The sequence below is a fragment of the Chenopodium album genome, chromosome 12 (genome assembly GCF_948465745.1).
Source record: "Chenopodium album chromosome 12, dcCheAlbu1.1, whole genome shotgun sequence".
NCBI classification, from domain to species: domain Eukaryota; kingdom Viridiplantae; phylum Streptophyta; class Magnoliopsida; order Caryophyllales; family Amaranthaceae; genus Chenopodium; species Chenopodium album.
Window position 1 is genome coordinate 8,112,681 of NC_137845.1, and position 14,866 is coordinate 8,127,546.

Genomic DNA, 14,866 nt, shown 5'->3' on the forward strand with positions numbered 1-14,866 from the left:
TTATATAAATTCCTATATAAGTAATTAATTTTTTTAATGTATAATTATTATTTTTTATAGTAAAAAAATCATGAATATATATATTTCAACCTAACATAATTGGTGAATGAAAAATGATCAAATGTAAAAAAAGAAAAAAAAAAGAAAAAAAAAATGTCATCGGCAAAATTGACCGCAACACCCTGAAATATGACTTAGGTGCACTGAGCACCCTGAACTTTGCTTAATAGCCAAAACACCACCAACTATGGTGTAATGTGCGACGTGTCTCTTAAATGAAAAATTTCAACCACTTATTTCATCGAAGGAGGCAAATCCGAGATTGCCAAGTGGACAAGAATTGTTCACCATTTCTTTAAATTGTTCTGAAGAGTGAAAATTCACCTAATTCGATGAAAATAAGTGGCAAGAACTTTTCATTTAAGGCATGTATCGCACCTTACACCATAGTTGGTGGTGTTTTGGCTACTACGAGAAGTTCAGAGTGCTCAGAACACCTAAGCCATACTTCAAGGGTGTTACGGCCAATTTTGCCAAAATATAATTGTGAACCATAAAAATTCAAACCTGCAATATATAATTAAAGAGGTAAAAAAATATACGGGAACAATTATTTCATTGATAATTTGTGGGTTACAAGTCTCGTAGATCTTTTGATTCCTCTCTCTCTCTTCAAAGGGTTAAGGTTTTGATATTTGTTTATAGTACGGGGCCTTGTCGGCTTATTCCATATTATGGACCTACGACAATGTTTGGTAGTAAGGAGGAGATGAGGTTTTTGTGACTTATTCCATTTGAGCCTAATTAAACCCTAGATTCGACTCTCTTTATATAGAGAGTCGTAGAGTAAAAGATAATAATCTATGAGATTTTGAAGATAGATATCTTATATTTTTTTATACTATCTCCTTATTTACATATATCTGACACCTAATAATTAACAAAATTTCGTTGTCAACAATAATGAGTAACTTTTGTATATATCCAGTGTACAGTAAATAAATTGTACATGGGTCACTTTTATCATATTTAAGGTCACTTTTATAATTTTTTGGGTAACTTTTATCAATAAAGTATAAATATTTTGTAACTTTTATTTATGTCAAGGTAACTTTTATTCATATTAGTGTAACTTTTGCTCATTTTAGGGTAACTTTATAACGGATGTATAATAATATTTTATTGTACATCCGATTTATTTAAAAGTTTGTCAAATATAATACAGTATGTAGCCATAAAAAATTAAAAAAAAAACATTTTAAGTTGCCTGATTTAGAATAAAATAATAAATAGATTTTAGACCAAATTATTTTTTATATGTAAATATAGTTTTAAATTGATAATCCGTAACAAAAACTGAAAAACCAGCACGAGATCTAATCTAGTATAAATATACTATTCTTCTCCTACTATAATGAGTATCCAATTGCTTATTTTGTTATTACAATACAAGTATAAGATAAATCAAATAAGATCTCACGTATCTATATATGTTTTTCTAATCTAATTTGGAAGTATGTGATACTATTACACAATAAACTATTTTGTGATCATTTTATGCATCACCTTACTGCAATGACATGAGATCATCAAATCAAAGAAGATGCTTTGATACAATAATAATAACATTCAATAATATTTTAGATGTTTGAAAGAAAACGAAACATTTAAAAAACTTTAACTTTACATAATTTATGTGAGAGAGCTTTGTTGTTTTTTATCCTCTAAATGTAAAATGGTATTTTTTTTTTCACGTAAAATAATCCATATATGGATGACAACACTTGTATATAATCTATTAATTTATTCTATATCATTTGCTTCTAAGACCTTTAGTCTCTATATTTTAAATTATCTTGGTATCCTTATAACTTTGATTTTATACTGTTCAAACTTAAAAAAGAATTCATTTCACATCAGTTTTGTGAGAAGTTTATATGAATTCTCTCACTTCTTATCTACTTTCTTAACTTTTACGTCTCTCATCATACATCAAATTAGCAATATTTTTAGATCGAAGCAAATATTGTTTTGAAAAACAAATTCATATTCAACAATCATGAAATAACTCAAGAAAACTTTACTATGACAATTATTATACCAAATTAGAAAATGTAATTTGTTTCCAACTTGCTTAATTGTACTTGTGGGATTGTGATTTGTGGCGACTAGCAAGTGATTGTGAATTGTGATTGTAACCTAGTAGGGACACAAAAAGCAGTGAATATGATATCAAACATAAAAGTAGAAGGTTTCCCATCCATAAATAATTTCATTTTAAATAATCTTAAAGAAGATGATGATGTCAGCAGAAGTACCGTATCATGGGTACCAAAGGCCAGCCAACTACCACCATCAAATTCCTTAATGATCTCACCAATCTTTAATTCATACACTAATTATAGTTTAATACATACTTTTGTTTTTTTTGAAGGCAATTATAGTTTACTACTTGTACTTTATATGTATTCATAGTACTTGTCCAAGAAAACTTATGACCAAATGACTCTTTTTAATTAATGTTTTCGTTGTTTTGTGACGTAGGAAACTGATAATCAATTATTTAATAAGATGTGTTATTATCTTACGAGATAAGATTGTGCTACTTTTTCCGTTATACAATTATTGACACACTCTTCTTTTGATCGTATTTAAATAATTGACACATTATTATAAATGAGAATGAATGTTATAAACTTATATTCACTGTACTACTAATCATGAATTCATGATCCACTATTTTTTCTCATTTTTTTAAACTAAGTGTCTAATGAAACATGTCATATATTTTGATACATATAAAATGTTACTTGAATATGAGTAATTAATTACCTTTATTTGTAATTTATTACGAATACAACACTCCGTATTATTTATAGATGCGAGTGTGCTTAAACATTTCCATATCACATCCAAAATTAAAATATCTCATGTAAAATTACATTTTACAAATTGTACCCATTTGCCTAATAATAGGAAGAATACAATTGAACTTAAATCACTTTCGAAATTATTTAGTGATTGGCTAATTGTAGCCATCAACTTGGCAAATAATTAGGGCACTTGGGCAGGTAAAGTTTTTGGATAATTTTGACAGCAGCAAATTATTAATTTGACTAATTAAGGCCCCATTCTTTAGAGCTGTTCTGCTCTGCTTTGCTCTGCTGAAATCTGCTCTGCTTTGCTCTGCTCTGCTTTGCTTTGCTCTGCTTCAATCTGCTCTGCTCTGCTCTGCCCTGCCCTGCCCTGCTCTGCTTAAAATTAATACTTAATATTGAATTATTATAATAATAATGTATATTTAATAAAAATAATAATAAATAATTAATACTTAATGATAATAATTAATATTTAATAATAATAAATAAATAAATAATATTTATTAATAATAATTAATATTTATTAATAATAATACTTCCTCCGTTTTCTTTTACTTGCAACACAGCCTTGTGGCACGTGTTTTGAGCTTTGGTTTATGTAATGTAAATGAACAAATTTTTCATTATAATTTTTACAAATGATACTTAACTCTATTCTAATTTTCGTGTAAAAATTATATTGATAAAATCGCTCGTTTACCCTCACTAATCATCTCCTAAAACTGCGTGCTTAAAAGGTGTGTTGCAAGTAAAAGAAAACGGAGGAAGTATATAATTAATATTTAATAATAATAATATAATTAATATTTAATAATAATATAATTAATATTTAATAATAATATAATTAATATTTAATAATAATAATATAATTAATATTTAATAATAATATAATTAATATTTAATAATAATAATATTAATAATATTAATAATAATATAATTAATATTTAATAATAATAATATTAATAATAATATAATTAATATTTAATAATAATATAATTAATAATAATATAATTAATATTTAATAATATTAATATTATTAATAATAATTAATTTTTAATAATAAAATTTAATGATTATAATAATAGTAATAATAGTAGTAGTAGTAGTTGTAGTAGTAGTAATAATAATAATAATAATAATAATAATAATAATAATCATAATAATAATAATATTTAATATTTAATAACAATAATAAAGCATTACAATTATTATTATAGTATTAGTAGTAGTAGTAGTAATAATAATAATAATAATAATAATAATAATAATAATAATAACAATATTAGTAATAATAATAATAATAATAATAATAATAATGATAATAATAATAATAATAATAATAATAATAATGAAATCTGCTCGGCTCTGCTTTGCTCTGTTTCAATCTGCTCTGCTCTGCTTTGCTGAAATCTGCTCTGCTTTGCTCTGCTCTGCCCAGAAGCTCAAAAGAACAGGGCCTAACTTGCAAGTGGAAGAGTGAAAATTTGGAAAGTGGCTAAAGTCCAAGAAAGAGGGGGATTGTAAAGAGTAATAAAGAATCAATCAAGGTTTTATAATAGACAGATTAATTGAATAATATAAAGCATAATAATCTTGATCATGATACAATATTGCGTTATTAAGGCATTTACTTAAGGATAAACGGCTATTTTATTGCTTTTTATCATCATAGTTTCAAAATAATTAAACTCAATCTCATTCAAATTCATATTAGTCAGAATCTAATGGAATTTAAATTATCAGAAATAATTTACTTAAAAAAGAAACAATAGATAGATCCATTTAACTGAGTAGTTACCATTTCACCCTGATTGTTCACAAACGATTAACTCCGTAATTAAAAAAAAATCTCGCACCTTCTCTTCCTTATTAAGACGACAACTCTCGGAATCAACCAAACATTTCCCTCATAAACCCCACACATTAGCAAATTAACGATTCAAAGTAAAATGACAATGATGATGACTAAGACTGCACAAATTGTCCCATTCACAATAACTAGGTCCCAAATAATTTTTCCACCATCATCTTTCGTGTTCTTTGTGGTTGTGTGAGCTCTTCTCTCTCTTCAACTCTTGGCTCATTCTCTCTGCTGAATTCATCTGAAATCTTCACCCTGTAACTTTAACCCACCAATTTTTTTTTTTTTTTTTCCTGATCTGTTACTTTGCCACTTGTAAAGTTCAAATTTTTCTCTGGGTTTTCAGGTATGCTTAAATTCTTGTAAATTCTACGTTCTGATTATGCAATAACACTAATTTATATCCCATTTTTATGGGTTTTTTGTTGCTGTATTTTTGCTCATTTCTTGTTAATTTGTGTGGTTTTTTTGTGTAGAAAGATTTTGCATTTAACTGGGTTTTTGTTTATCCAGGAAACTGGTGTATGTGTAAATTGTGTACTAATTCAGTTGCAATTGGAGAAAACATTTCTTAAAAAAGAGAAAATAATGAGTTGATTTAAGCATGAACTTGATTTTTCCCCCATTTTTTTTTTTTTTTTTTTACTTCTGATTTATTAGTTGAATTGTTTGAGTATGAACAAAGCATTTTTTTTTTTTTTTGTCTTTGGGGTTATTTATTTATTTGAACAGGAGGATAATCTTGTTAGAGAATCTGGGATTTATGTTCTACGTTTATACTTTTGAAGAACAGTTGTTTTTGCCTTTTTTTTTTTGGATAAAAAGAACTTACATTTTGCAAAGGTCTTTTTCTGTGTACTTTATTTAAGTAATAACTGGATAGATAGATATGCAATCATAAATCTGTATATACTTGTATATTTTAGGCTGGTACACTTTAAATTTCCTGAATCCTGATTATTTATTTCTTCTAATGTTGGTACATTACATAACATACTCCTTAACATTTACCAGCTTTCTACATAGATCGAATTCGGATTTTTCTTTTTTATTTTGGATTGTCATCATATATTTGTTTGATTTAATCAGCTGTATAAGAGTCTCATTAAGATTGCTTGTCTGCAGGAGAGATGCTGTATAGGTACCGAGGTTTTAGGGAAAATGTTGCGCGTTAGAGTGAGTGATTTAAGTAGAAGCAGAACAGTTATCATACAATAGCATTTTGTTTATTGTTGCTGCTGATAAACTCGAGTGAGTGGAATGGAAGAAAGCTTCGAGAATAATGCTGATTCAGAAGCAATTTGGAATATATTGCATAATAGGATTTCCTCTTGGTGTTGATTGCTAATAACATGAGTAGATTCCTCTCTTAGGAAATCAAAGTGTGCGCTATTGGTTCAGTTATCGACGTACTGCTGATTAAGTTTTCGACTTTCTACAGACTTTTATTTTATCTTTGTCTAGTTGACAATCATATGTAGCTAATAGCTCCTGAATACTACACTGCTCACTCCTCCCTTTCTGTCTACCAAGCCCGTAATTAGGCGCTTGCAAGCCTTTTTTGCACGGTACAGTTACAACATAAGAAATATTCTGCAGACTTGCAGAGTAATTAGCATCCTGCATCTTTCAATTCTGGTGAAATATAACAGAATCTGCATCATGAATCATCCCAGTAGAACATGCTTGACTGCAAGTGAGTCTAGCAAAGGGACTACTGCTTTTGACTTCTCAAGTGTTGAAACCTACCAAGGTTCAGTGTCAAGTGAATCTTCATATCCTTTTTTGAAGCAATCAGGAAAACTGAGACTCCCTTCTGGACCAAGTGATGTCTTCTCATCTAGCTGTGACAACCATCTTAAGAGTGCACCTTCCCGTTCTTCTATGTTCTGCACGAACTTGTATTTATCATCTTCAACGAGTTCAGAAGCTCAACGACAGCTTGGGAATCTTCCATTTCTTCCAAGCCCCTCTGCACCTCGATCAACAAAGACTCAGTTAGTTCTGAATGAAGTTGCGGATAGTCAATGTGAGCAAAGGCACTCAGAGGATACATATAGGGATTTTTTTAATTATTCTGGAAGCTTTTCTGATGGTGAATTTGATGATGTTACTTGCGGAAGTGACTGTTTGGCCTTTTCAGAGCGTTTGGAGCTACAGTTATTGTCTGATGAACTACAATTAGCTATAACTGATAATGGAGAAAATCCTGGAATTGATGTAAGTGCCCAAATAAATAATCGTGCTCTACGAGAATTGCCTGGTCATATGTAAAGAAGATTCCACAGCCCAGTCTCTATATATCTGACTATCTTAACTTTTTGAATAGCTGTTTGAACATTTTCAGGCTTTTTAAAAAATATGATTCTGTTTGTACTTTTGGTTATTAGGAACTATATGAAGCATCTCCTGTGGCGTTGAGGCCAGGCGTCCCATCAACAGTACAAAACAATGCTCAGCCTGTTTCACCATCCTTAAGTGTTATTTCTTGTAACAAGACACTTGAGGCTGGTGCTTCGCATAAGCCAAGGATGAGATGGACACCAGAGCTCCATGAACGTTTTGTCGAAGCTGTCAAAAAACTTGATGGTCCTGAAAGTATGTTTCTGATTTATATTTCTTTGAATATGTTTTTAGTATTAATAATAACTGAGACTATAATTGTTTGGGATGGAGGGAGTATAATGCAGATGGCGGATCTTTATTGAATTTTATGAAGTTTGCTTATTGTTTATTAAATTGCAGAGGCAACTCCTAAAGGTGTATTAAAGCTTATGAATGTTGAAGGGATCACCATCTATCATGTTAAAAGCCACCTGCAGGTAAGTAAATAACTTTGGTTAATGCTTCTATGTTGTTGTTTTTGTCATTCGGCTGAATGCATTCTTTCTTCTTCTGTAGAAATACCGACTTGCAAAGTATATACCAGAAAGAAAGGAAGGTGAGACAAGTTCGAATTATGATTGTCATTAGTGAAATTAGAAATTTCAGGAGCATGAGATGTTTAAATTGACTATGTAAGCATTAAGATTTTCTCTTCAAATCAAATTCATGGGCTCTTTTGAAAGGTTGAATTATTATAATTGTTTTCTTTTATGCATTATTGCTTCTCACGAAGAAAAATAGATCAATAATTATCAAGTTATTGAAAATGTATCAAATGTCAATAACGGCTTCTTAAACTGTAATATATATATATATATATATATATATATATATATATGTATTTTTAACGGGACTGAAGCTATATTATATGTGCCTGAGAAAAAGTAGTGCTTTTATGCCATCTAAAACTTGAATTTTAATTCCTTTCTTTTTTGTTATTTCAGTAGAGAAGAAGACTTCTAGTTCAGAAGAGAAAAAATCAGATTCAAGTACCAAAGAATCTGATGCATCAAAGAAAGGGTTTGTGACCCAACTACTGGTGGTTTTTTCCAGCTGTTTGCTGTCATTGTTAATTTTAAAGTGTTTTTTTTTTCTTTTTCTTTTACAACTTCAGGAGTATAAACGAGGCTCTCCGAATGCAAATTGAAGTGCAGAAACAGCTGCATGAACAACTTGAGGTTGGTCTAGTTATCCTTAGAACTTTGCTCTACTAGCACTATCATCTTGTCAGACTGTACTGCACCCCCCCCCCCCCCTCCCTCCAGGCCATTTACATCTATGTATTGACTTCGCTTCTGTTAATTACGTTGGTAACCTTTATACTCGTACAAAGTATGATAAGTATAGTAGTCATAATTTTGTCTTCAGAAAAAAAGATGGATATATCTATTATAACTTCTATTGTAAATTAATAGTATCCAAGGTGTTTTGTTCTGAATTTTTTCTGTGCACAGGTGCAAAGAGCACTTCAGGTACGCATAGAGGAACACGCACGCTACTTGCAGAAAATCTTAGAAGAACAGCAAAAGGCTCAAACTGCCTTGGTCTCATCACAGTCCTTGTCATCAGTTACAAGTGAAGAGCCAGAGATGGAACCGTGTCCTACATCACCCTATGTCAGCCCTGAATCGCTACCTAAGCCTGCTGAATCCAAAACTGATCTATCCTTTATGTTGTCATCAGAGCGCACAAATGAGGAATCTGAGCATGAACCATGCCAGAAAAAGCCTCGACTGGAAGATGAATCTAAACCCGAGCCTGTTTCAGATGTGCCACCAGTTGTCGACATTTCTCTATGATTGAGTGGTATCTAAGACTTCTACCCGTCAGTCTTTTTCTCTACATTGTAAATATAGTCTCTACGAGCCATAGCTAGTATCAGTATTCACCAAGTTCCGAGCTGGTGTGAATTTTTTTTCCTTTCAACTTCCTTAAGTACTCTAGGTCATATTTTCGCACTTAATCAGTGATTCCTTTTCTTTTTTGGCACTCCCCTTTCCTCCAACTCCACAAGATTCATACCAAAGAGGGAAAAAACAAGTTATTGTTTCACATTATTGTGCTTGAATTTTGATATCTGAAGACTTAAGCTCTTGTCAATCTTTTAAACAGGAACAGTTGGTGTCATTAGTCAAAGCAATAATATAAGCAACTTTAAAGCTCTTGTTAAACCTACTTTCCTACCAAGTTAATTTAGTTTGCTAATTCAAATTAAAAAAACCGTTTATTTTTACTGTTTTAGATTTTAAACTTTTATCTTAAATGTATTTGTCAATGTTTTAGACTGGTGCAGTTGGTATTGTCAAAGCATTAGCATATGCAATTAAGCATTTGTAAATGTAGAGTTTTTATTTTATTTTATTTTATTTTTTTATTTTTTATTTATTTTAAGGTAAGATGAAAGACCCTACTAAACCGACTAATCTCACAGGTTTAAATCTAGCTCCACGGGTCATCGCTTGATTGTAGAGGGGAGAGGTAAGGGAATCCCTCCACTTCCAAGCATTTTGTAGTTAGTGCCTTTGTGGGGCCTGAACTTGTAATTTCAAAGTCACAAGATGAGTTCCTTATCATTTCCATCAAGCTTTGCTTGATAGTGTAAAGTTAAATTTGCTAACTATATTTGTTTATATGTGAAAAAAATGAAGTATACTCCGTATATAACAATGTAGGAGACAAAATATTTTTTTGTCAGGTTCAATTTAGGGTCTATTCTCTTTGACTTAATTTTAGTTCATTTCAGTTCCTAATTTCCTTTTTCTTATAACAATTCATTTTATCTCAATTCAGCTCAGCTCCAATCAGTTCAGTAAATCAGAACAGGCCCTTAGTTAATTATATTGATGATGTGCTTTTTGATCCAGCTAAATTCTTTTACTCCCTCCGTTTTTTTTTATTTGCATCACTTGGATTGCACAAAGTTTTAGGAGAGTAATATTATATTGTGAGTGGGTGAATAAATTATTATAAAAAAAAAAAAGTAAGATGAGGACTATAAAAGAGAAAGTATGTGAGAGATGATAGATATTTTAATTATTTTAGTAGGGACCATGGAAGCGAGAGAAATAATAAAGTAAGAGAGAGAAATGATAAAATATAGTATAAAGTTACCAAATATAAAAGTGATGCAATTAAAAAAAACACCCCAAAAGAAAAGTGATGCAAATAAAAAAAAAACGAATAAAGTAAATTCTACATGACTATATGTTCTAGCCATATTATATTAATAAAATTTTGTTCTATAAAATATTTTAAAGTAAAGGTTATGTAGCATGTATGAATTAATAAATTATTTTAGCTTTGGGGCCATTATACATTAAAGTACAACTTTCAAGTATGTGGTGCCTTTGAGTCTTTGACCCTTTGTGAGTGAGTGGGGTTGAGTGTACGGTGTAACCTCTATGTAGGGATGTTAATGGGGCGGGGTAGGGCGGATGTTGGCCTTTCTATTTCCATCTCCACGTAACATTTTCATCCTCTTCCCCATTCCTGTGGCGGGTCTAAAATTCATCCCCATCCCGCCCCGGCGGATATAATTCCAAAACCATCCCCGTCCTACCCCTCACTTGGATATCCACCCCCACCTAATCCCCACCCAAGACCCACCTAGTCTCCGCATCCCAAATACACAATCCTACGTAATTAATATGAATTACAATTAAAAAAAAAATTATTCTTAATATTACACACGTTTTTGTTTATAATATAAGTGTAATACAAAGTATTATAATTAATATTTTATTTCACGTTATTATTTTATAAAATAATATAAAAATATTTAACTAGCTTTTTAAAGATATAGAGATGTGGGAATGGACGGGTACGAAGTGGGGCGGGGCTGGTACAGCTTAAAATCCACCCCTGCCCCATCACCCATGGCTGGTATAATTTTTATCCCAATCCCCGCTCCACAACCCACCTAACCGAGACCCATCTTCGCCCCACTGGGGTGGGGATGAGGTGGGTCTCTTACTTGACCCGCTCCACTGACATCCCTACCTCTATGTACTGTCAAAACTTAAGAAAGACAATTATATGTGTAATACCCCGTATTTTTATACGTATTTTATTTTAAATAAATATTTGTGAGGTATTTAAATAATTTGAAATGAATTATTTATGGCATTTTAATTATTTATTTTAAATAAGTTTGGAAATATTTTATAAAAGGAAAGTTTTATTTAATTAATTATTTTATTAAGTTGAGATTTAATTTAGGAAAGTTTTATTAGGAAAGAGATTAGAAAAGATTAAAAAAGGAAACTTTAGGTAAGAAGGGTTTCTAGAGAAAGGGGTATAAATATTCTAACACTTGGGCAAATTAAACTTTGCCTAGAGTGGAGAATATCCAAGGTAAACTTTCTCTCCCTTCTCCTTTATTTCTTTTTCTTTCTTTTCCCCTTCCCCTTTTCGGCACTCACCATCGCCGGCCACCAGCAGCCGGCTGTGGTGCCGTGGCAGCTGTCTGGCCACCCTTTCGAAAAAAAAATTATTCTTTTTATTTTATTTTTTTTCTTTTGTTTAATACTAGATCTAATTATAAATTATGAGTTTTGTGATGATTTTATAATGATTGATTTTAAGTATGATGTAAATTAATTTTCAGATTTTAATTTTAATTAAAAAGCTCCAATTTTTGAAACCCTAGATTTATAAATTATTGATTATTGAAGGAATATTATTTAGGGTGGTTCAAACCTTTAATTTCAGGGTTTTAAAGCATAATTATAGCAAGATTTCATGAATTAATATTGCTGGAATTTTTGTTAGTAAGCTAAAAATCGAGTTTTTTGAAGGAATTTTGACTGCCCATTAATTGGGATTAAAGTATGAGATTTTAGATTAATTTTCAGCTTGTTTAATTAAATTATGAGTGGTTTAATAAGAGTATATATTACTGGAAATTTGTGTGGAATAGATTTTAATGTCATATTATGATTTTGGATTGTAGGAGACTTTAAAGTAAGTGATTTCTGTTAGTCGTGGCGATTTTAAGATCGTATTCAAGATACGTTCGCATACTTGGTATTTATTTGGTGATGTAGGATCATGCTAGGCTTTGAATAATTGTTTCCAAATAGAGTTATGATTGTTTTGGTTGGAATTTATTATTTGGTTGATGTTGGTAATTGAATTATGAAGTATGGATTATTTGTGATAGATTATTGAATGGAAATAATTATTTTGGCATGTTATATATGAACCACACTTTTATTATTGGCATGATAGATAACATGTTTAATTAAACTGAATGTTTAATTTGGTTTGGAATATTAAAAGGGAATTTTATTATGGTTCATATAATTTTTATTGATGCTATAAGCATGAGAAATGAGCTATGTAAGTGTCTATGTACACGAGGAATAAATTATATGTTGGTGCCTTAGTGCACTTAAGGTGTTTCTAACACCGAGGGATAGGAATTGTGGCGCATTACGCGTTTAAGGTGTCTTTGACACCGAGGTAGATTTAAAAAGGGTTCAACATTAAATATTATGTGGTCACTAATTATTCAAAAATTAAATTGGAATGTTTAATTGTTTGGATAATTATAATGCTTGATGATGTTATGGTTTGAGAGTTATCATCAAATTTAATAATATGTAAACAACGTAAAGTGAAAGAGATTACGCACCAAAACTCTTGGAACGTATATACTTTGAGTATGAACATATGGGGGAAGTTATGCGACTTTATATTTGACCATAACTTCTACTTACAAGTGATTCTTTTATACTAGCACGGTTAGCTCCGGTGCTAGTACCCCTTTATTGGGGCAGGTTAGGGGGAAACCTGTTCGATGCGTAATCAATACTAAATAAGTTATTTAGTTACTTAGTTGAGAAGTCTTGTTGTATGTTGTGTGCTTGTAAACAGGTGCAACGAGATAAGTTATGTGTTGATAGGTGAAATATGTACTCAGCTTTACTGATTGTGTGTTGTTGTGTTTGTTGGCCTTGTCTTTATCTTGGCCCTATGATGACCCATTTTTAATGGAGAGTAATGGAAACAAGTAGAGAGAAGCTTTTCAAGTGATGAAGCATATTCATGATAGGCATGAGTGAAGAGCAAATCATGCTAGATTCCATAAGTTTATGATATGTTTATTGCTTTTATTATTTTATTATATTATGTTTGTGAGACTAACGCAAAAGTTTTGAATTGGTTCAGTCTTGTTAAGGGCCTACAATGATTCCAAGTTGTAGGTTGACTTTGTTTTACTTTGGTTTGACTTTACTTTCGTTGGTTGACTTTTCAAGTTGAGTCGTTTTGAATATTTTTAAAAGTAGTCTTCCGTTGTGTGTCTTTGATAGTTGCCTTAGCCGTTTTTACGGTGGCGGTAATGTCTTAGATTTTCCTATTTTGAGTTTTAAATAGAGCAGGTATTTTAAAAGAAAGGAATTTCTAGGGTGTTACAATATGAGGTTGAGGTGGTGGAGTAATGATATCGCTACTCACCTCATTTTCCCGTCTAACAATCAAATCAACTTAGGGCATGTTCTCATTGACTGAATTGAGCAGAACTAAACTGAACTTATTAGAGCAGAATTGAACTGAACTGAATATTTTATGAGAGAAGGAAATTGGGAGCTGAACTGAACTGAGCTGAACTTATTAGAGCTGAACTGAACTGAATTGAAAATAATCTGATGAGAACAGGGCCTTAGATTTGAGAGATTTTACTTACCTTCCCCTTGAACATGTGGAATTCAAATGTAAAATTTTCTAAAGTACTTTGTATTTTTTTTTATTTAAATAATTACGGAAATTATGACTCATCGGGGGGTTGATAAGTAAATTCCCATGTTTTATGGGAATTGAAACTTCCCATGTTTTAAGTAAATTTTCATTTCCCCTACTTCGATATATTTGTGCCAACTAAACAACATATGCTATATCCATATCATAGGAAATGGTATATCCATTTCATAGGAAATAGAATTTCCCATGTTTTTTTTTACCTTATTAGTCACAACTCACAAATTCTATGGTTTTCACAAGTGATATCCTTTTTTTTTAAATTTATTATTATTATTATTATTATTTTTTAATACGAGTACTCACTCCGTTCTCAAAACTTCGATCATTTTGGCCTAATTTTAGTCCCAAAATGATGGACCCATTTGCATTAAAATACCCACCAATTTATAGCAATATTTTTGCAAAATTAGCTTTCCATATAAAATTTTGTTTTTTTTCATGTATTTTTAATATTTTATCTCTTCATTTTTTATAAACCCTATGTAAATTTATATTTCCAATATATATATATATATATATATATATATATATATATATATATATATATATATATTTATTTATTTAAGTTTCTTACTAACCGCGAAATCAACCCAAAAGGGTCAAAGTTTTGGGGACGGAGGGAGTACTATTTATTTTATACATAATCATTAATAATTACAGTATTTAAAAGCTTAAATGATTTTATTACAAATCTGTAAACCATTCTTAATCAAAATTGGATCATTAAACTGATTGTTGTGCATTTACCAAGAAGAACACAATTTGTGTTATTTTATTTTACTGAGAAGTATACAATTCATGTTATTTAATTTTTGTAAATATACATTGAGAATATTCTCAATCCCAATAGAGGTGCACTCCATTTTGCTCTTCTTTATATACTGGTACGTTATATACTATGTATCTTTATATTTACAAAGCATTGGTAATTAACTTTGTTGGAGTCAAAATAGTAATGGTAATTTCTAAATCAACCACA

At 30.5% G+C, this 14,866-nt stretch overlaps 1 protein-coding gene across 2 annotated transcripts; it reads left to right on the forward strand.

Annotated features, from left to right (window-relative positions):
- The first annotated feature begins 4,892 nt into the window (after nt 1-4,892).
- Nucleotides 4,893-9,409, forward strand: LOC145571864 (myb family transcription factor PHL6-like). 2 transcript variants are annotated; one of them, XM_081630898.1, is made up of 8 exons: nt 4,893-5,086; nt 5,866-6,960; nt 7,131-7,338; nt 7,486-7,562; nt 7,642-7,681; nt 8,073-8,145; nt 8,240-8,303; nt 8,580-9,409. In XM_081630898.1, exons 2-8 carry the CDS (start codon nt 6,403-6,405, stop codon nt 8,922-8,924), a joined length of 1,365 nt encoding a protein of 454 aa, XP_081487024.1. In that variant the 5' UTR covers nt 4,893-5,086; nt 5,866-6,402; the 3' UTR covers nt 8,925-9,409. The 2 variants fall into 2 exon arrangements, with proteins under 2 accessions (XP_081487024.1, XP_081487023.1); XM_081630897.1 differs by having other exon boundaries at nt 4,896-5,086; nt 8,070-8,145.
- Nucleotides 9,410-14,866: the final 5,457 nt, after the last annotated feature.

Bases quoted from the DNA above. Each gene is read 5' to 3' on its own strand.
- LOC145571864 (XM_081630897.1), top strand. From the start codon at position 6,403: ATGAATCATCCCAGTAGAACATGCTTGACTGCAAGTGAGTCTAGCAAA. The intron at 7,339-7,485 runs GTATGTTTCTGA...ATTAAATTGCAG, and splicing joins AAAACTTGATGGTCCTGAAA to AGGCAACTCCTAAAGGTGTA. The intron at 7,682-8,069 runs GTGAGACAAGTT...TTGTTATTTCAG, and splicing joins TATACCAGAAAGAAAGGAAG to TAGAGAAGAAGACTTCTAGT.